We start from the raw sequence: 20982 nt of genomic DNA on the forward strand, positions 1-20982 counted from the left end.
ACCACATCTGCTTTTTATGTGAATAACAAATACCTGTCACTTACAATGGACAATAGATAATAACAAACAGAAAGTACTCCTTAAATTGAAGCTGTTCAGTATTGGGTGGAAGAATGATCTCATTACACTACATTTTTGTTCTGCTTCTGCGATTCTCAGGTCAAGTTCAGTCTGTTTTCCACTGGCACGTCTTCAGATGTAGTCCAGTCAACAGGAATCTGTGTGCCTCTTGCACTGGCTTCATTAGCGATGAGTCTTCGGTCAGATTTCAGTTGGCACATTAGCTGGTCATGTAAGAGACAGGAGAGAGTCCAGCTTGTTCTTTGAAATCTGAGGGGCTATGCAGTATCAGCAGGAACAAAAACACACCACAGCTTGCAGAGCCATGAAATGAAGAACATCCATTTACATTTACACACATGTGTGTGCAAGGAAAATGATTATCAAGAAGTCAAAATTTTTATGTAATCTGTGTTCAGATACTTTAATTACATAATATTTTAAATTTCAAACTAGGAAAAGTATTCTATTGAATAAAGTAATAGCATCGTGCCACTTCTTGCCTAAGAATGCTATGGAATGTGTACATTCCTTGTGCCACTATTAATCCATCCTGCACAAAAGCTAACATTAGAACCACATTTTAACACTGGGCAGTGCATTCTGCTCCTTTGCAGAGGCAATGCCAGGGCTCAAATGACTGGGGCAATGGCTTGTGAAAGCAGCCTTCTAATGAGAATGTTGGGTACCTAGAGAAGAAGAGATGCTGCTAGCTCTGCCTGGGTGTGGGGATGGAGTGTGGGGAGTCCTCCTCTATGCAAGGCCACCTGAAGAACTTAAAACACTCATGTACCTGCTTGCTGACCGCTTTGCTTTTCCATGTGTGTTTTCCCGGAAGACGAGAGAAGCTCTGTGGCAGCAGTGTGCCATTCAGATCACCCATGCTATCCAGTATGTGGTGGAGTTTGCAAAGCGCATAACAGGCTTCATGGAGCTCTGCCAGAATGACCAAATTCTTCTTCTTAAGTCAGGTGGGTAAATACCAGAGGCTTGAGACTGGTTTAGCACCCAGCACCCTAGAAATGTGCTCTCCTGTCTTTTCCTGCAAATCATTTTAATTTTGAAGGAGCCCTAATTTCAGTCTGTTTCGTTAGGTACATTAACCTTTCTGTATTTTTCCACATTAATCATGTTACTGCCTTCTGATCCCCTTCCCTCTACAGTCAGTTGTGGTTATTAAGTACACACACACACATAGCCATTGCAGAAACTGCAGTCTCCAACCTGACATGTGGTGGAAGGAGCCTGCAAATTGAGCTGGTAAAATCAGTCATCTGCCACCCTGTAAAATCCTCACTTGTCGTTAATGAAACAAACGCAGGCTCAGTGGGGCCTGTCTCTGTGGTCATGTTTAATCTTTTTAATGAGACTGCAGAAATACTCTACAGCCAATGCACAGGAGGGAAAGTTCCTGCTGGTGACCAGTTGGTTTCAGAATAAATGAGAGTGGATTACAGCAATGTGCTCCAGCCATGCTGTCCGTGCATGCCAGGTTTGCATGTGTGTGCATAAAGGCAGGGGAAAAAGGCTTTCGCTTCTTATCAAGAGACTCAGTAATTTCTGTCCTCCAAAAGAATCATTACAAGATTTATCATGACTATGCAGTAACACTGCCAAGGCCAGGAGGACAAAATAGTATGACTGAGTGTACCACAAGAACCACAACTGGTAATTAACTACATTTACCCCGTCATATCAGTTTCTTGCTCCCTCCATGTGTAAAAGGTAGGATGCTGTGTGAGGCAGCTTGTTAAAACTTAAGAACTGCTTCTATTTGAAGAGAGATCTCTTCACTAAGGCTGAAAGCCTGTGTGATCCAGCACTCCATACACAGAAATCACAGAATATTCTGAGTTGGAAGGGATCCACAAGGATCATCAAGTCCAGCTTTTCAGTGAATGGCCCATAGGGGAACCAAAGCCACAACCTTGGTGTTACAAGCACCATGACTGTGTCTCAGTCTGTGACTGGGCTCTGATGATGGGCACAGGTGCAAAGGGAAGTGATACAGAGAGGCAGGGGAGCACACCGACAGTTTCCTGGGAAAAGGGGGTTATAGCACAAAAACTGGTAGATGCCAGTGCATCCCTAGGAAACTTTGTGTGACTGGCAAAGCTAACAACACAACTGCACCATCAGGAAAATATTTATTTCACTCTGCTGTTGGAAAACACTGTTAAGCTGTAGCATGTAAAAATATGTCAGGTTTTATTTTCTCTTGCTGTCAATGCTGACCAGGAGTTAGAAAATTAGGACTTTTCTCTCAAAAGCATGTCTGCAGAAGAATCCTCAGATTCAGAGTTTATCTTACAGGAGATCTGGATTTAGTTAAGGGATCTTAAAATTTTTCCTTCCGTTTTTCCAACTGCTTATTTTTGCGGTTAGGAAATAATATGCAAAGATAAGGAGTAAAAAAGAAGCATTCCTTTCTCTATTCAACAACCAATAAAAAAGAGAAAAACAAGAAGTAAAACCTATTTTAGGGGTGCTGTTGACAGCACTTTAATTTTTATTTTCTCTCTAAAAATGCTTTGTGATGTCTCCCTCTCCAGCTGAAATAAGCTGGGATTTTCATATGTCTTAAACAAAGCTGTTTGTTGTTATTTAAAAAAAAAAAGTTTAATTATTAAAAAGGAGTTTCAATAAATGAGTATTTTTCAGGATAAAGTATTTCAAACTAGAATTATTGGCCCAGGATCTAAATTCAGAGTCAGTCCAGGGTGCCAATTTTCTGCAAAGGGTGAAAAAGTCAATCTAAAGAAAAGGTGGTTAGACTGGACCAGAAATGATCCTTTCTATACTCAAAGCAGAGAGAAAGACTTTTTTTCTCTCATTCATAGATGTGTAATCTAGATGTCTTCAAAGAGTGTCTGTCCCTTCTGATGTTTTTAATGACTGATGGCTTCCTAAATATCTTCTTGAGATTTCCTGTACTCTGATGTTAGGCAGTAATATCTGGTACCTTTGCTCTTTTTTTTGTCTCATAGGCTGCTTGGAAGTGGTTTTGGTGAGAATGTGCCGTGCCTTCAACCCACTTAACAATACTGTTCTGTTTGAAGGAAAGTATGGAGGGATGCAAATGTTTAAAGCTTTGGGTATGTTGCACTTCTTTTTTTCAATGAATTGCATCGAGCCACATAGCAATAGATTTGTCATTGAGTGAATTGTGATTCACAATGGAAATCTCCAGTAAATGCAGAATCCTCAAGTCTCCAAATGTCTAGGCTGGAACAGAAAAATAAAAAAAATGGTGACTCCATTAGGTGCTAGCAGTGATCGGTGTTTTTCTGTAATAAAAAAACCAGCAAGAGGTTTTTTCAAATAGATTTCTTGCCATCTTGCCATGGTTTTGATAAACCATGAGTTTATGGCAGGAGCCAAGCTGTTTATCTTTACTGTTCAGTTATACTTGATGTATCAAATCCCTCCCACTAATGTTGTCCTGAAGAAGGCAATTTTAGCCCCAGCAATGAGGAGACTAAAATAATGAACTGGTATGAAATATAGATAAGGACTTGCTTAAAATAGGTTTTGCCTAAAACTTTTAAGTAAGTGCATTTAGAATCATTTATTGAAAAAATTACTTTGTTTCTCAACATGTTGTTGAGTGCAATCTGAAGTGTTAGTAGTGAAATGTTTGTGTTTTGCACATCCATCAGACTGATATTATCAGAAATTGATTCAGGACCAAAGTCAAAGAGAGATATTTCCTTCAAATGTATATATTTATCATATAGATACATATTTTTGCTAGTGTGCATCATAAATATAATACTTCTTGACAAGTTTAAACCATTTATGAATGCATATTGGTTGATTTATATTTATCTTTATGATGTTTTTTCAAATTTTATTAAATATTTATTCTGTTAATTGGTAAAATTACATATAAAGGGTTTTTAGGGCTGGTTCTTCCTCCTCCTTAGATTTAATATCTGTTTAGAGATAGCAATTCTTTCCTCATTGAGAAAAGAGTACGCTCGTCTAAGATGTCGGTGCACTTTTTGTATTTGACCCTAACTCTTGATGATTTTTGACTTCAATGTACATTTTAGTGCCATTTTCAGGTTAGGTGGAATTTTAATAGTTTATGAAAAGCACTTGCTTTGGCAGTACAGAAATTCAGTCACAACTTTTTCTGACACCAAAACAATCCCTGCATGTTTAAGAGCTGATTTCTAGCATTGGTTTTGTCCCCTTCGGTCTGCAGGTTCTGATGATCTGGTAAATGAAGCATTTGACTTTGCAAAGAATTTATGTTCCTTACAGCTGACTGAGGAGGAGATTGCCTTGTTTTCATCTGCTGTTCTGATTTCACCAGGTAATTTTTCATTCCAAACACCACACTGATTTTTTCTTCCTCTTTATCCACCTCTAGTTCTACATACTTAAATAGCTGTTTAAGCTGTATCAAATAACGTTAAGCATGTATTAAGCAGTGGAAGAATACCTGAATTACCCAAGTATACCATCAGGAATTACATATACTGGAAGTAGATTCAAAGTGTAACAGACATGGATCGGGTTTGTGTGGACAAGGAGTGCAGGCTGGCCTTTCTCCAGACCACATGAAGAGAAGCATGTTACTCAACAGGTGCATGTTCCTCCTAGGATTTTCAGGGAGCACAAAATTCACCACCCTGAGTAGGTTATATAGTCCATAACTATGATGCGCTTTTTCTTGCGAATGAGAACATAAGCAGTAAAAACTAGTATGCAGTCCTGTCTGAACTTAGTTCCAGGTGAGAGGTAGTGATTGGAAGTGCAACATGCTCTTTTTCATGTATTCATATATCATAACTCTGCACAGGCAAGCATGCATTTAAGTGAGTGATGCCTGGCTGACCCCAGAGGAGACTTCCATGATTAGGTTGACTGAGAAGGTGGAGCTAGTATACAAACTCACAGTTTAGTGTGGGATTTTTAAATATGCCTCAGAGAATGTAGACACACAGTTTCATCTAAGGGTAACCTCTTGAAAAGCCGTACAAAAAAATCCACTATGAATTATTTTTCCATCTTTTTATGCTGAAGACTTCTAGGTCACTTTACACTTTTGCACATCTGTGGTAGAGATTATGTTAGTCAGAATTAGACTGTCACAGATGGTGTCAATATTCATTCTCATCATTAATAACACCTATGGAAAGGACTCTACTACTTTTATTTTGACTTTGAGCAGTTCTTGCCATCATCTGCTCAGAGGTGAAATAGTTGAGCCAGTGACTCTTCATGGTGTTAGGCCAAATACTGCAACTACAACCCTCCAAACATCATCAGTTTCCACCTCAGAGGTGTCTCAACTGTGTACAGGGGTGAGAGCTGCCTCTGCACTACCCCCCAGATGTCCTGACTTTCTCTGGGACAGGGGATTTGGAATGTCCCAATGGGTCTCTGCGCATCATTCCTCCCTCAATCTGAAAAGACCAAAGATGGGAGGGTGGCAGAGGGTGCTAGCTCCTGGAAAAAATTAGATGGAATCAAAACACTGATTAATTTCTGCAGTTCTGCATATGTCCCTTTAGTTTGCAAGCAAGAGGATACATGCAGTGTCTCCTGTTCCATTAAAAAAAAATTTTTAAAAGGAACAAAAGGTTTTGGTGCACACAAGCTGCTTATTTCTGTAGTCTGTGAGCATGTGTAACTAGTCATAAGACACAACAAGAAAGAAATGATGGGCTGCAGCAGCATGTGCATGAGTGAAAGCAATCTTTCTTCCATAAAAAACCTCTACATTTGGATTGTGTAAATAACTCCTATTTCAGCTGAGCTGCTACGTTGAGACAGAGAAAATAGTTCAGAATGAACTGATATTGAAATGTGCCATTTATTTTCTTACAAAAACAATAACAGTAAACAATAGAGAAAGAAATATTTTCTTCCACACTTGATGTTCTGGTTCCTTCACAATAAAGAGTTTCATCATGGCAACGAATGTAAAAATTTAAAAATAAAGCACTGCTTCACAGAAGTGCCTGCACCAGTCCTTTCATTGATTAATACAAGCTTACAGAGATTCCACTAGGAAGTACTCATATTCCGGTTTCTTTTCTGCAGAAGTCACCACCTGAAAGGTGATTCATGCAGCCTTGCTCTGTTTAGGCAGCTTACACAAACCAGAGCAGTCCACTGGGAGTAGAGGCACCTAAGAATATCCATGAGTAACATCCATCAGTAGTTTTGCAAAGGTTGCAACGGCCGGTGTCACCTCCATTTTCCATCTAATTCAGAGGACAAATCCAGATTTTCCATTTAATGGTGGACATAACCCCACTGCTTGAAGGTGATTCTCTAACTTGATTTCTGCTTTCAAAAGCTGAAACGTTGTACAAATCCTGTAAAGCTTGCAGAGCCATCTCCGCCTGCAAACATGCAAAAGAGCCATGTGGCAAGACAGGAACATGGCTTCCCACATGTGCCAGTCTGTCTCCTGAAAGTCTGACTTACCATGGTTCTTCTTTCCATCTTCCTTTTTGCAGAAGCAGATCTTGTCTGTTTCTGGGATGTCTCTCATCTTCTTTCCTACACTATTCTCTAGCCTAGTGGACTGTACTCTTTGAAGATATACAAGTTCAAAACCCAAGAGGAAAAGTACAGTATTGAATCACTGCTTCTTATATCCTTTATAGGTAGTAACTGATCTATTGACTTTTCCCTGCACTTCTGTGTATATAGCTAGACTTACCTGTGAAATCCTAGCCAAATTTACAGACAGTGTTCAGGTGGTAGAAACCACACTTTGGGAGACAAACTCAGCATCCATTACAAAAGTTTTACCTAGCTCTTGTCATGAATTTAAGAACTCTTGTGTAATATACAGCATGCTTCATGACAGGTGAGTGATAAACCTGTCCTTCAACTGCCTCAGTCTATTTTTAAGCTTATTCTTGTGACAGAAAGGTAAACCTTTAGGGACTGGTCTCTAGGATTAAATCCTTCTAGCCCAAGTCTACCCCAATAGGCATTAATTTAACACTATTGAAAGACCAGGTTTTACAATAACATAAAGTTTGGCACCTAACCTGTGAAGTCTAAACATTACTGTGTGCTTGTTGTGTGGAAAGTGCATGTGTTCTCAGCTAATTCAGTTTCTACGGCCACTGATGGCACAGGAACCTTTGGCTTACCTTCTGGGAACACGATTCTCTAATATTTGCAAAATATATTTTCTTTTCCTGATCATCTGTTAAGTAGTTGAGGTTTGTTTGTGTCTCTTTCCACAGTACTTGACTCTTTTTTCATACACCCCTCCCCAGAGACAGTGAGACAAATGCCAGAATTCTGCTACTCCTGTGATGAAATGTTGTTCAGTTCCAGCCTGTGTAGCATGTGCTCACTGAAGCGGTTAACTTAAATAATTTCTATGCTTATTTTAGTGATGGGTGAAAAAAAAGTGAAAGGGTATTTTCCCAAACTTCTCAATTTGTACATGAAAATTCATGCCTGTGATAAAATAAATTTCCTTATTTCCCATATGAAAGCTCAAATCTATACCCAAGAATTGGTCTGAGGAGGAAATTGAAGGAGAAAATTGAAGGAGGGAAAAAACAGTTTGCAGCTTGGGAAAACAGAAGGTTCAATGGTGCTGCAAGCACACGTGGGTTTGGATTGTCTTGGGCTCTGCTACCTCTCTGTGTGTGTGTCTCCAGAGCTATGACTTGTGAGAATATAGATCTTAAGGACAACCTCCTGCACCTGGGGTTTGAGTCCAGTAGAAGCCATATAGGCTTTAAAACAGCTGTGTCTGTTGCTGTTATTCTTCCAGATAATCTTACATTTTGTGTTGTTTAAAAAGAGAACATTTTTAAATAATGATAAATTTGCACTTTGCAACTATTTTGAATTATTAAAGAAATTCTTTTGAAGAAAGCCATTTCTTTTTATTTAGAATACATTTTGTCTCAAAATGTTAACCTAATAAATAATGAGATATATTATATTTTGATGTTTAATTATATTCTTATTTTCAAAGAACTATTTTGCTCAGTAAGTTTATTTATGTATTAACACACTGAGATAACATGACATGTTTATCACGTAGCCAGTTTGAAATTAGAAGAACACTGATTGTACCAACAGAGAATAATAAAATGGTTGAGCCATGTTTCACTTCTATTTCCATCTTTATACCTAACATCCTGTTTTAAACAAAGAGATGCAGGGCCAACACTGTGTTCCTGTATGTTTTGTATGTGTTAATGAAGTGCTCAGGTGACCCTTTAATGGGTTAAGACACTTTGCCTCTGAACCATGTCTTTAATTACCATGCAGTCTTTCCTCATGAGAAGTATGATTCCTGTGAATACTTGCCAGCACAGTACCCTGTGTGCACCATGAGCACGCCCCACATCTGTGCATTCTCTACCTTTTGTTTTCCTTTTTCTCAGATCGAGCCTGGTTAATAGAGCCAAGGAAGGTCCAGAAGCTTCAGGAGAAGATTTACTTTGCACTTCAACATGTTATCCAGAAGAACCACCTCGACGAGGAGACGTTGACAAAAGTAAGTTCTTAAAACTAAATGCCAAGCACTCCCTCAAGCATGACTGTTCTCTTCCTGCAGGAGTTTCCCTATGTATTGCCACATTAATGTAAGCTAAAAGTAACACACTATGTGCTTGCTGTGTGTAGAAAATAAGCTTGTTTGACTCTTGTCCCTGTTTCCTTTTACTCCATTTTTCGTTCAGTATACCCAATAATTTTAATTTATACCCTGTAAAGAATGAAACTGCCTTAAAAAAGTACTCATTAAGGCTGTTCTTTGTTAAATGCATTTTTGGCCCTTGGCTAAAACTTTGGGGGCAGCTGTCTTTTTAGGCTCTTATGGTAAGGACAATGTCTGGTCCTTTGGATGGGTTTTGATGAAGCTTAGAGTATAATTTTCAGTTACTCAGCAAGATACTAACATAGTTGGAAAGTGTAATTTATACAAAAATTTGCTTCCACCTATTTCCTTTTTTTTTTTTTGTTTCAATGTCTTACAGTTAATAGCCAAGATACCAACAATTACTGCACTTTGCAACTTGCACGGAGAGAAACTGCAGGTATTTAAGCAGTCTCATCCAGACATAGTGAACACACTGTTTCCTCCATTATACAAGGAGCTTTTCAATCCAGACTCAACCACTGGCTGCAAGTGAAGGGGATAATAGAATTTTCACGTAGTCATGGAATGCATCACTAGTAAGACAAAAAGAAATGTTTTCATGAAGAAATTATTAAAAATGTCACTACTGCAACACTAGGAATGTCCTGCACTTAATAGAATTATTTTTCACCGCTACAGTTTGAAGAATGTAAATATGCAACTCTGAGTGGGGATGTCTTTTTTCTCTTTTGTTTACTTTTTTTTTTTCTCATTTTTGAACTGACAATGAACATACAAATATAGGACACTGGGTGTTACCTTTTTTTTTAATTTACTTTTATTGGGGTATGTTTTGGGAGGCAACTGTTCCTAGAATTTTATTGTAGATATACATGATAATAGAGCAGTACTTTGCAGTATTACTCTTGCTGTTTATTGTTAAAATATAATTTAAGAAAATTCCACTTATTAGACTGCCTAGTTCTATGTTTTTAGATAGTTTAATGCATGTGGAAATTTGTAGCTGTCTCGGAAATTATGGTGCATATATGGAAGACACACACTCATATATATATACATACATATACATACATGTATGTATGTATGTATATATGTATGTATGTATTATATGCATACATGCTGTAACTTAAAATCACATGCCTACATTTAATGGATGCTCAACCCAGCTGTCATATATTTCTTACTCTCCAAGTAATGTAGTAGAATTACTTTAAGATTTGCTTGATTTGCAAAGCAGTCAAGATTTGCTTTGACAGAGTTAAATTGTCAGCTGTCAGTGTGTAATGACAGGATCACTTCTGAGATGCGTGTAATGTAGTGCATGTGTGCTGTGTGTAAATCAAAAATCAGGAATGTATCAGTGGTGCAAAAGCCTTGTCTGGATGGTTTTAGTGAAAAGAGGAATAGAATTGGGTTTGGGTTTTTTTTTTCTCACTGTTACAGGGATAGAACATATATAAAAGTGAATATAGTAGGACCTGATCTCAGTAAAATATCTGAAACATGGAGTAAAAATGTAGACAATCCCATATGTACATTTTTCTGATTCCACACATGATTTTGTTTTACATAGACACTGCCTTGAAAAGTAGCTTCAAGTCTTGGTTTGTTTTTTGCTGAACTCATTAGAAAGATAGGCAGTAAACTCAGTGAAAACCATAGCAAGCCTAAAATGTATCTCTGAAGAGGAAGGAAAGGAGTGAAGAAGGAGGAAAGTCAAAAGTGAGTGAAGTCCATGGCTACGAAGGACAGTATAATTGTCACTGTTTCTGACAGTCATCATCTAGATGGGACTGCTGGTTTCCATTACGTACATACATCTGTGTATGTTTTAAACACATGCATATATGTATGTTTATCTGTATGTATATAACTGTATATATATATGCATATATAGGATTTATTTTAGATGCATTTCAGGAGTGGAGCAAAGGATTGGAGCTTTCTTTTCTTTTTGTCTGTCTCTGAATTGACTCTATGTGCATTTGTTTGCAAAACCAAAGGCAAACACAGAGGGGAGTGGAAGGCTGCCATGGACTTAATCTTATAGATTAGGTTTAATCAGCAGTCATTAATAATGTATCTGCATTCTGCTAGTATTACAAAACACAGACGTTTTAGCTATGAAAGAGGGATTCTGTTTCCACTACATCTCTCTTTACCACCACTTTTACCCATTGTGAACTTTTCCAGAGAAGTCTCCTCCTGGGATGCCAGCAGAGGGCATAGAGTGGAAATAAGAAGAAGCAGGCAGTAGAGAAGAAGGGAAGTGAAGGCAGGATCACAAGCAGATCCGTTTCTTTATTTCAAACCATGCAGAAGCCAGTGCAGTCTGAGGCAAGGCAAGGGGAGGCATGCTGGCAGGGAGGCCAAAGGACCTGCCTGTTTGCCGGGCTCATGGAGAGGCAGTGCCACAGGGAGCCCATAAGGACACAGGTGGGCCCTACGGTGGGTGAAGAAACTGGGTCTCTTGTGGATAACTTAATGCCTTGTGCAGCTCTGGTCTCAAGCTTCTCTTTTCTGCATGAGCAAATAATTCATGGGCTATTTCAAGTACTTTTTGGAGCTCTCCCTTGACTTCCATCAGTCAGTTTGCAAGTTTGCATACATATTTTGTGGTAGAATTGAGTCTAGAGAATATCACTATTTATTTGTTCTGTTTTAGCAATGCCAGAACCAGGTACAAGAGTAGTTACAAACTCTCAGCTAATAAATGTTTCTGTGTAGGTACATTACAACTTAGAAAAAAGAAAAAAAATCTGCCCATCAAATTTAGTTGTGCCGAGAATTTTGTTGCAAATGTAACATACTCTTCAAAATTGCTTAATCCTATAGAACAGCGATTACTGAAGTACCTTTTTTTGCTCCAAATTCAGAGCACATTTCTCAAGTGATTACATTAAAATGTCTTCAATTAACATAATAAAGCATTGCTCTTGATGCTTCTTTATACCACTCTAAGACTGACATTTCTTTATAAGGTGATTTACCTATTTGCAGCCCTTCTTGCATGGCAAATCCAAGAAAAATATCTCAAATTTCAATATTTCTATATCAAAAAAACTTAATGTCTACATACTGTTTGTGCAGATTTATCGGGGATAAAATGAGTCAAACTGAACTCTTGAAGTGCTCAGTTTTAATTGCAGGGGATTCATGTTTTCGTTGTCTTTCCCAACACGAGAATACACACATATTGTTTGAAATATTTTGTAAATCCATTTTCAGTATATCAAAAGCATATATTCAGCCAACCCATAGAAATACAGATGAAGTGATAAATACTACTGTTCATAGTGCTGCATAATAAAGAGGTTCATCATGTTTATAAATAGTCCTTTACAATTATGTGTTACATCTTGAAAATGTTGCTTCTTCTCAAATAAGCTAATCGCTCCTTGGGATTTTTGAAGTACTTCTCAGGCAAGATAGCTAAATGGAAATCACCAGTGAAAAACACACTAATCATTATCTGCAGGGCTTTTAATCCTTAAAGCACTGTTCTTATATCACTACAATATCATGACCTTTCCAATCAGTAGTGATTACCATCACATTTTAAAGATGTGGAAATGAAAGAAAAAAGGTTAAGTGACTTGTCAGAGACCACAAAGGTAGCAATAACCAGTTTAGAAATAAAAATTGATTCTTGCCTTTTGTCCTAAAACTTCTAATACTCTGGCATACAAGATCTTCATTGCCATTGATAGGCAATAACCTCTACCAAGAATTTCAAATATTGCCAAACAAATTTTTGTTACAATTCATACAAAATTTGAGCAAATAGCATTGTTGTTTATTTGGAAAATGAAAATTCATTTTCAAACATTATTTATTTATGGAGCTGTGCTGTGGTAACTGCAATTATATTTTATTTAATTTTCTGTCATTTGGAATTGGCCACACAGGTATAATACCTCTTTTGCCCTTCATTGACTGTGTGTAGAGCAACACATAATGATCACATGCTACAGGCTGAATTTTTGTGATTGGTTTCACCCACATAGTCATTTACACTCAAAATTTCAAATTCTTGATATTGGATTTCACATGTTCAAGTTATCCATAGACTTTAAAGGAAAAAATAGCATGAATTTTAGTAAATAATTTTGTAATTCACAGTATTAGTTCTTCATTTTAATTTGTTTTGGCTTTCAGTAGTTCACAGTAGAACCTGAAGCTTTTCAATTAGTCTCTAAAACTAGAATTTGTCACATCATCTTTCTGTAATAACTGAATAATAATATGTTTGTTGACTTTTTTAGTGACAAGCTTTTCAAATGAGACACTTTTTTTTTAATGATTGATTAACCTGGGACCTATAACAAAAGGATATTTAAAGCATATATTTAAAGCACATATTGAATCTACTACTTCTAGCATTGCTCTCTGATAATTCAACCATATTATGCTAAATTACCCTTGGCATTGAGGAAGCAGATGTACAGTGTTCATTATACTATCACAAAGACTTTATTTTGCTGTAAATATCACTCTTACCTGCTCTTTTTATAAAGACTTAATTCCAAGATTCATATTTCCTTCTAAAGGAAATTGCTAGAAAAGAAGCATAGTAGTAGAAGGCTCCTCAGTTGAGCAGACTTGTTTCCAAAAGCAGTATATGTTTATTGATTAGCTTGTAATAGGCAGCATTAAGGAATTGATTGTGGAAGTTGTCAGACACTTAGTTCTAACCGGAGTCACTAAAAATTGAGGCATTTCAGCACCACATGGAAGGTGCTCAACACATCACAAGATTGGAGGCCCTTGGCGTTAAGAGGTCCCCCTTGAGCTTTGTTGAGCAGAAGACAGATGTTATCCTCATAAGTGCTTTGTCTTCAGGCTTTGTGTTGTTCCTTTCAGCTCAGTTTCACAGGGGTCAGTTTGTTCTCCTGTTGCACCTTGGGCACCAAAGCTGTTTCGATACCTGTGCCAGGTTATGGTGCTGAGGTGGAGCAGCTACCAGAGCTGCCCATGAAGATGAGCTTTATTGTGTGATTTTCTTTGTTCAGTTCCGCATCGGCAGCTTGCACGCGGGTGTGGTTCCCTTTGGGACAGTTCGCAAGGACTTCCGATGTAACAGCTTCTACACAAAGAGGATGCAAAGCTGCTCCTGTATGCTAGCCTCTCTGTGTCCCACCTCCAGGCTGTTCAAGCTTCTGTAAGATCACAGGAGTCTCACAAATGAGTCAGGCAGCTTAGTTACAGATGTGCAGCTGATGGCTCCTTTCCCTGTTGACTTTTTTACCCCTCTGAAGCTGTGCTTCAAAGGTCATTTTAAAGATATTCAGGCTTCCCCACTCCTCCTCCCTCCTGACTCTGCATTGATTGTGCTCTTTCCAAAATAGCTACGGTCCAGCCTGGAAGGTGGTTCCTGTTTTCAGTCATTGTCTTTTGGACATCCCAGGAATATAGCACATAAGATCAAACTGAAACATGGAAGATTTTTTTTTGTCCAGTTCATTATGTCTAAGGATGTATGAAATGGAACCTTGAGACAGAACAGCTTGCTTTTCCCTGGCCATAAAATAGTAGTGTATTTATACCTACCAGCCTGTCCCAGCACCTTCTGCCTCCTCTCTAGAAACTAAATCTCTGACATCCATTAGGAACAGTGTGTTGGAGGCCCCGTCCTCTTCTTTACTCTTTAAGTTTCACGCTTCGTAAATGACAATCACTGCTTGATGCAAATGTTGCACTCTATGCCACTCAGGGATGTTTCATTAATAAAAATAACTCTATAAATATAACAGTGATAATACAGAAGAGAATGTTAGAGGCTTTGAAGGGCATGGGTTGAGCTGCCCAAGTGAACATGACCCAGACAAGGCTTTCAAGCCAATGATTAGAAGTAACATTGGTATAAACTGAATTCACTGTCAGCATTTCCTCAGCTTGATCTGACTTTGCCTGTTGTTTCACAGTCAGTGGAGTCCAATTGACCCATCAGTTCATGATGTTAAGGTCCTTTTGGGAATGAAATGCAAGCGAGCTTTGTACAAATTACTGAAGTTAGACAACTGACAAAGTTTGGAAGTACTCAGTTTATGTACCATTAATGTGAGCTTATATTCAGACTTGCTGCAGGCATGTAAGAGGAAAGGTTAAGACATGGAATAAGCGATAGTATGTCAGCAGTGACAAGAGCACGAAGCTACGGCATGGAGAAGTGACTGTGAAGAGCAAGTAGACATGAGCAAGTGGCTAACAGCTACCGTTTTCTCTCAGGGATGCACAGAATTATAGCTAGCCCACGACTCTGTAGCAATACTTCTCCATGGCATGATAAGTCCCTTTCTCACATCAAGAAAACATTGCCCCATTTTATACTGTGCTAGTGAAAAGTACTCCCATTTCCAAGAGTTTTGAAGTGTGCTTATCCCTAGCTTTACACCACATATTTTCTATCATTACAAAAACACACACAGAAGGATAAATTGCGGTGGGTTATACTGCCAGTCATTAAGTTAATTCCATGTCTTCAACCAAGAGGTTCTCCTCAGCTCTGAATGTGATCATTGCTTCTATTGTCACAGTGAATATATGTATTTTTTAATTCCATTCTCTGAATTCCCTCCACCTAGAAGACTGATGGACAGCTTCAGGAGGTGGAGAAGCCAGCCTCCCTATGCATCAAGATTTTCACAATCATATTCTTTGCCAACCGTTCTGTTGCAATTTTTATTTTAATCTTACAGGTTGCTAGGAGCCATGTCCAAGTGACTGAAGGTCTTGTTAGCGTGATTAAAAAGTTCCGTTTTGTGGTCAGAGGACCTTGCCTCTCCTTCCTTTTCCTTTTACTCCTAGCTCCTAGTGAATGAGGCTTGGAGTGGTAAATGATTCATCTTCATTCTTTCTCAAATTTTATCTGTACTTGTGGCCTGCAAGGGAGGCTCCATGCAGATGGTAGGAAGCAAGCTCCTTCCTCCTCTTCCTTCATGATCTCACTTAGCTGTGTTGTCCCTGCATGCATTGTCCCTGCATGTGTTGTCCCTGCATGACTGTGTGACAGTGAGCCCAACACCTCAGTAATTTACCATCCCAGAAGTTGTTTGCAGCTATAAAAGCCACTTGTGTATACAGTCTGCAGACAAAAGTCATTGTGAAAAGAAGAGGCCTAAAACTTCTACTGTGGTAGCTCATAGATCAGTAACTCTCTTAAAAGGGCAGGCTGAATGTCCAATGAGGTGGCGGCTGCGTCCATGTCCTCCAAATGACTCTTGCATTGCATTTCTGTTGAGAGGATAAGGCAATGAACAAAATGCTCTGGGAAAGGAGAGGTATTCCTGGGTGTTACTGCAGGCAGTGAGGATAATACTGCTCACAGTGAGTTCAGTAACATGATGTACTACATTTGCATAATTTCATCATCCTCACAATTCAAGCACAGCACATAGGGAAAGTGAAAGAAAACATCATTTGATATAGCAGCAATAAGTAAATTATAAGTGTTTCTTTGTAACTGTACTTGCAGAAATTGTTTGCTTTGCACGTGGTCTTCTGTACAACAGCATAAAAGATCCAATTAATGTAGATATCACAGTGATTTTGCATATTTTTTTGATTTGTTGGATATAGCTGCTAATTCATGAATGAAGATACTGCTGTTGAGAAAATTTTTTGTGCTACAAGAAAATGCTGAGGTCCTTGTTTATGACTATACATTGACAGCAGTAAAGTATGTTTATTATCAGACTCTGTCTGGAGAGAATTTAAAAAAATGGCTCCTAGTTTTTAATATTAGGAACACATTGGCCCCTTATTTGGGCAACAAGAATGCAACTGCATTGAAACACAAGCAGGAGCAGATGGTTAGCCACCAAGAAAAGGAAAGAACAGGCTTTACCTTGACGACTGTTTCAGATAAAACCAGCTTATTTAAAAAAAAAAAAAAAAAAAGCACTTATACCTGTCTTGATTAGACACACAGCTTAATAAGTCAAAGTAACTACATTAGGCTGTTGACTTTGGGGATTCAGATTCAGATGCACTACATTTGTGGTTTTTTTAATGTGTCACTTCAATGTCAGAATCAGGCAAAAAAGGTGTTTTGTTGTTAGTAAAAAAAGCTAATAATCATTTAACCCTACAGAGTGTGGACCACACATTCTCTTGCAGTATATGGGGATTTATTCGTGCGCTTATTTTTAAAAAGCCACTGAGTAGCATAGCCAGTGAACTAGCCATGATAGTCTTTGCCTCTTGTGTGACCTCTAGTACACTATGGGGAGCGGCTCTGTGATTGTACTTGTGGCAACAAATAAAGCACAACTGAACTCTAGGCTGTTATCAACACTCAGCTAAATCAAATACATTGGGTATTTTGAGATTTACACAAATAGCTATGAGATAATTCCCATGTTAAACTAATTACTTCAGTTGTAATGAATGGATGATATAAATAATATAGGAAACATAATAGCAACAAAATCCCTTATTTTACAGCTGCATTCTCTGCCTCATTTGATTAACACTAAAGAAGTTACTTAAAAACTAAACAAACAAAACAAGAAGAAAGAAACCTGAGTATGTATTGTAGAAATGTAGAAGACAAATAAAATATTTTTTCATATGTAATTACTTTTAATATATGCTTGTGGAAGGTCCAATACTATGTATGCTGTCTCTGTAATTTTTGCTGTAAATAACTTGGGACAGTGAATACACTGATTTTTTCTATGTCTCTGTTTAAACATAAGACTTTGTAATGGTTTTTTTTTAAAGAGGAAAAACATCAAAGAGCAAATTATGTACTTGCTTCCTGTAAGGGTAATGTACTCTTCAGTTTTTATGGAAACTGATTGTAATAGATAAAGCCTTTTGACCAGCCGTTGATATTTAGTGTATGCTTCTGTTCGTAACTGGGAAAAAAAAATGTGGGATTGTCAGTGGAACATGATCCCAACAAGTCTGTACAGTGAGTACTATAATAATTCCTGCAGACTGCATTTGACTAATATGATTTGAAGAAAAGTTGTTCAAGCAATTAATGCTTCCTTAAAGCATATGGCTTTTATGAATTCTTCTGACATGACTTATATTAATAGAAACATTTCTCTCTTTCCAATGAGCAAAATATTTTTGTATGCCTTTAATTTCTTCTTCAAATTTGAGGTCAGGTCACTCATTAGCTGTAATCTGAAGCCATAACTGATCTTCGCCAAATGCACATTTTAGAGATCATAATGGGAAAAAGAAACTATGTCCAGTTTGTCAACAGCTGTAATGTAATACAGGCAGGAGCATAAATAATGAGCTAAATATTTAGATGCTTTTCTGGCATCCAAATGTGACTTTAATGGCTAGTATTTTGTGATTACCAATTTATAAAAAAAAAAAACATAATTAAGATAGATATTTAGATTTAAATGAAGCTTTCTAATATTTTTGAAATATCCCTGAAAATGCTTTTAGGATTATGAGAAGAAATGATTTTTCATATACTTCCCACTTTCAAATATCTAATGTTTTTATCCTATTTCCAGTTCATTTTGTTAGAGTGAAATGAGATGTTAAAACCCAGGATCCAAGCCCTGAGATATTTGGTGCTTGGCTGTAGTTATATTGTTGTAAATCAATTTAATTTGAATTTTAAGAGTGTGTTGTTTTTTATTTGGTAAGCATGTTTACCACTGTTGGTAACACACAAGAGTTGCACTGCCTGTCAAGAAGTATGATAATAAACAATCTAATAAAATAATGAGTAACACTCAAAATTAATCACTCTCAAAAGAGAAATAAAAATTCCTTTCTAAAATCAAATGCCTCATAGAGTCAACAGTGATTTTTTTTTTTGTAAGCTTAACTGTGTAATAACTGTGATGTATCTTAACTGGCTTGTAGATGCAAAAAGCAGAACTGCAAATGAATCATGACACACTGGGTAAAAATCTGGCTCCATTGAAACCAGCAGCAAACCCTTCACTGATTTCAACTGTGCCAGGAGTTCATCCAGCATTTTTACATCTGTAATTCTCTTCTGATCTTTCTCCCTTGTTTAATATAATTGACCTAATTTATGTGTATGTGAGTAAAAAGACAGCCTGATTCATTTAGAAAGTGACCACTGAGGATTTTTTTATCATGAATCTTGTAGGACCAGCATCCTTGTTAAATGAAGAGGTTCTATATTACTTTAGAATGTAATAGATTTTTGTCTTATTTTATGACCTGTAAATTATTAGTTAAACACTGTTAGCGTTTCATAATAATGCACACATGATTTTTGAATGTTTTCTGTAAATGACAATCAATGTTGATGAAGTTCCTTTCTTTAATGCAAAATTAAAAAAAAAAAAACCTATAAGAAAATAAATTCTGTTGTGGGTTTTGGTTTGGGCTTTTTTTTTTCTGTCCCTTTAAATTCCCTGTATCTGTCAGTACAGCGTGTGCATTTTCAGAAGAGAAAATAATCCTTAACATCATGTGTCCCTACCCACAGCAGGGGAGTTTTAACTAGATCAAGATCTCCTTCCAGCCATAACCATTCTGAAATTCTGTAATCAGGTGCCTGTACTTATTTTCAGGTTTTTTCTTGACCAATAGAATTAGGTATATAGCATGTTGTGATATCAACTGATAATAACAGTGTCTCTGTTTGCAACTTAAGTTAGAGCTGTGACTTTTGAATATGGCAATTGCTATACTTATTAATTTCTCTGTTCATTTTGGGGAAAGCCTCAGCTAGTAGAAAAGCAAAACAACATAGAAGCAATTGTCTGACAGCAAACTGCACAGTAGTGTAACAGAAAGTTACCTTACTTAAAAGAAGATACTGTATTTAAAATCATACGTATGTCAAATATTTTTTAAATCTGTATGTCTACCTGCCAAAGCTCTAAGCAGTACCTTTCAATGATACTAACTTTTCATTTTTAGGATGCTAAATTTAAATCACAAGTAAATTTAAAAAGACAGTATCAAAAGGCCTCATTTTGCAAACTGTTAGGCACATGTTTATTAGTGTACTGACCCCAGCAGGTTTAGTGCAATGCTTACACTTAAAGCCAGCTGTGTTTAAATGTTCTTTACATCTATGGGAAAATGACTGAGAGTATAAAGCTAACAGTACAGAAATTACCTTGGGAAATACAGTTGCTGTTCCCAGGTGGAATGCAGTCGGCATACCCGACCTGCCAGACACACACAGTCTGGGAGGGTCTCAATGGATGGTGGAGCAGAGTGGAGACACTAGGGCCAGGCTCTGTCAAAACCCTTGCAGAGAGGGGAACTCAGTCCTGCTGATAACCCTCACAGCAGCTTAAAACCAGGAGAGATAAAGGAAGATGTCCTGCTCTTGAATGAGCAGCTGTGGAGGAAATCACTGACACATGTTCCCCTGCCAGGGTTATCTCTGGTGCTATCCTGAGATATCTGCCCTCAGGATACAACTACCCCCCACTGAGTAAGATGTGTATCTTAGTCACTCAAGCTCCACCTGAACTTAAACAGTATAAAAGTGAGGTAAGAATGGGAAGAACTTCAGGAAGACTCCAGTGTAACTGCTGGAATCAACTGACAAGCTAAACCTGTCTTTCCCATAGGGATGCCTGTTGGGTAAGAGCTCATGCTCTGGGTGCACCAGATCATTAACCCCAGCTAGCTTTTACTGGGAATTAGAGCTTGTTAGTATATTGCTTTGAATTAGTGCAATGCTTTGAATACATTTTTGTAGTCAGATACCATCCCTAGCAATCCTCGAACCTTACCTGTCACAATTTTGTTAATTATGAGTGTTACTCTGTAAACTGTGAGTGTGAATCCTTCAAGGGTGGTGGCAGTCACCAGCAATGGGCAAAGATGTGGAGATCCAGGAGGGGTCTCTCTGTTGGTCTGGGACCCTGAACCACCCCGATCTAGTGAGCTGCTCAGTGAAGGGTGCCCATAACGGGATGCTGACAGACTGGTCAGGCACAAAGGTCATGGCTTTCCTGGGGCACTGACAGATAATCACATACTAAGGGCTTGAGTAAACCTCCCCTTTTCATATGACAGCGTCACAATACAGGTAAGCTAGTTTGGGTTATGCAGTGCAGCAAGTACAGCTTAGCTCGATTAGATTTTCAAATCCCAGATATTTAAGGTTCATTTGGAGGTTTCACATCAATCTGAAAAAATTTCAGACAAGTGTAATGGGGAGTTTATATATAACCATTTATATTTCAGGTATCATGAAGCTGAAGAGTTTACTAGCCATATGAAATAAATGGAGTGTTGTATTTAAACATACTATTTTGAGACACAGTTACATGAAGGACATACTTACTACACTATTGCACTGGTTAAATGTCATTTTAAATTTCAGTGTGTGCAGGCCC

At 37.8% G+C, this 20982-nt stretch overlaps 1 protein-coding gene across 2 annotated transcripts in view; it reads left to right on the plus strand.

The window, feature by feature from the left end:
• The window catches only part of RORB (RAR related orphan receptor B), a 135444-nt gene extending 116446 nt beyond the window's left edge, over positions 1–18998 (plus strand). For both annotated transcript variants that reach the window (XM_042012746.1, XM_042012745.1), the window contains exons 6-10: positions 899–1031; positions 3048–3155; positions 4271–4381; positions 8448–8560; positions 9042–18998. In XM_042012746.1, coding sequence (XP_041868680.1) covers positions 899–1031; positions 3048–3155; positions 4271–4381; positions 8448–8560; positions 9042–9197 — 621 coding nt within the window. In that variant the 3' untranslated portion in view covers positions 9198–18998. The remainder of the gene's footprint in view (positions 1–898; positions 1032–3047; positions 3156–4270; positions 4382–8447; positions 8561–9041) is intronic.
• Positions 18999–20982: the final 1984 nt, after the last annotated feature.

The sequence above is a fragment of the Corvus kubaryi genome, unplaced genomic scaffold, assembly GCF_017639235.1.
Source record: "Corvus kubaryi isolate FWS band 111438036 unplaced genomic scaffold, C.kubaryi_AGA036_p1.0 split1-37296, whole genome shotgun sequence".
NCBI classification, from domain to species: domain Eukaryota; kingdom Metazoa; phylum Chordata; class Aves; order Passeriformes; family Corvidae; genus Corvus; species Corvus kubaryi.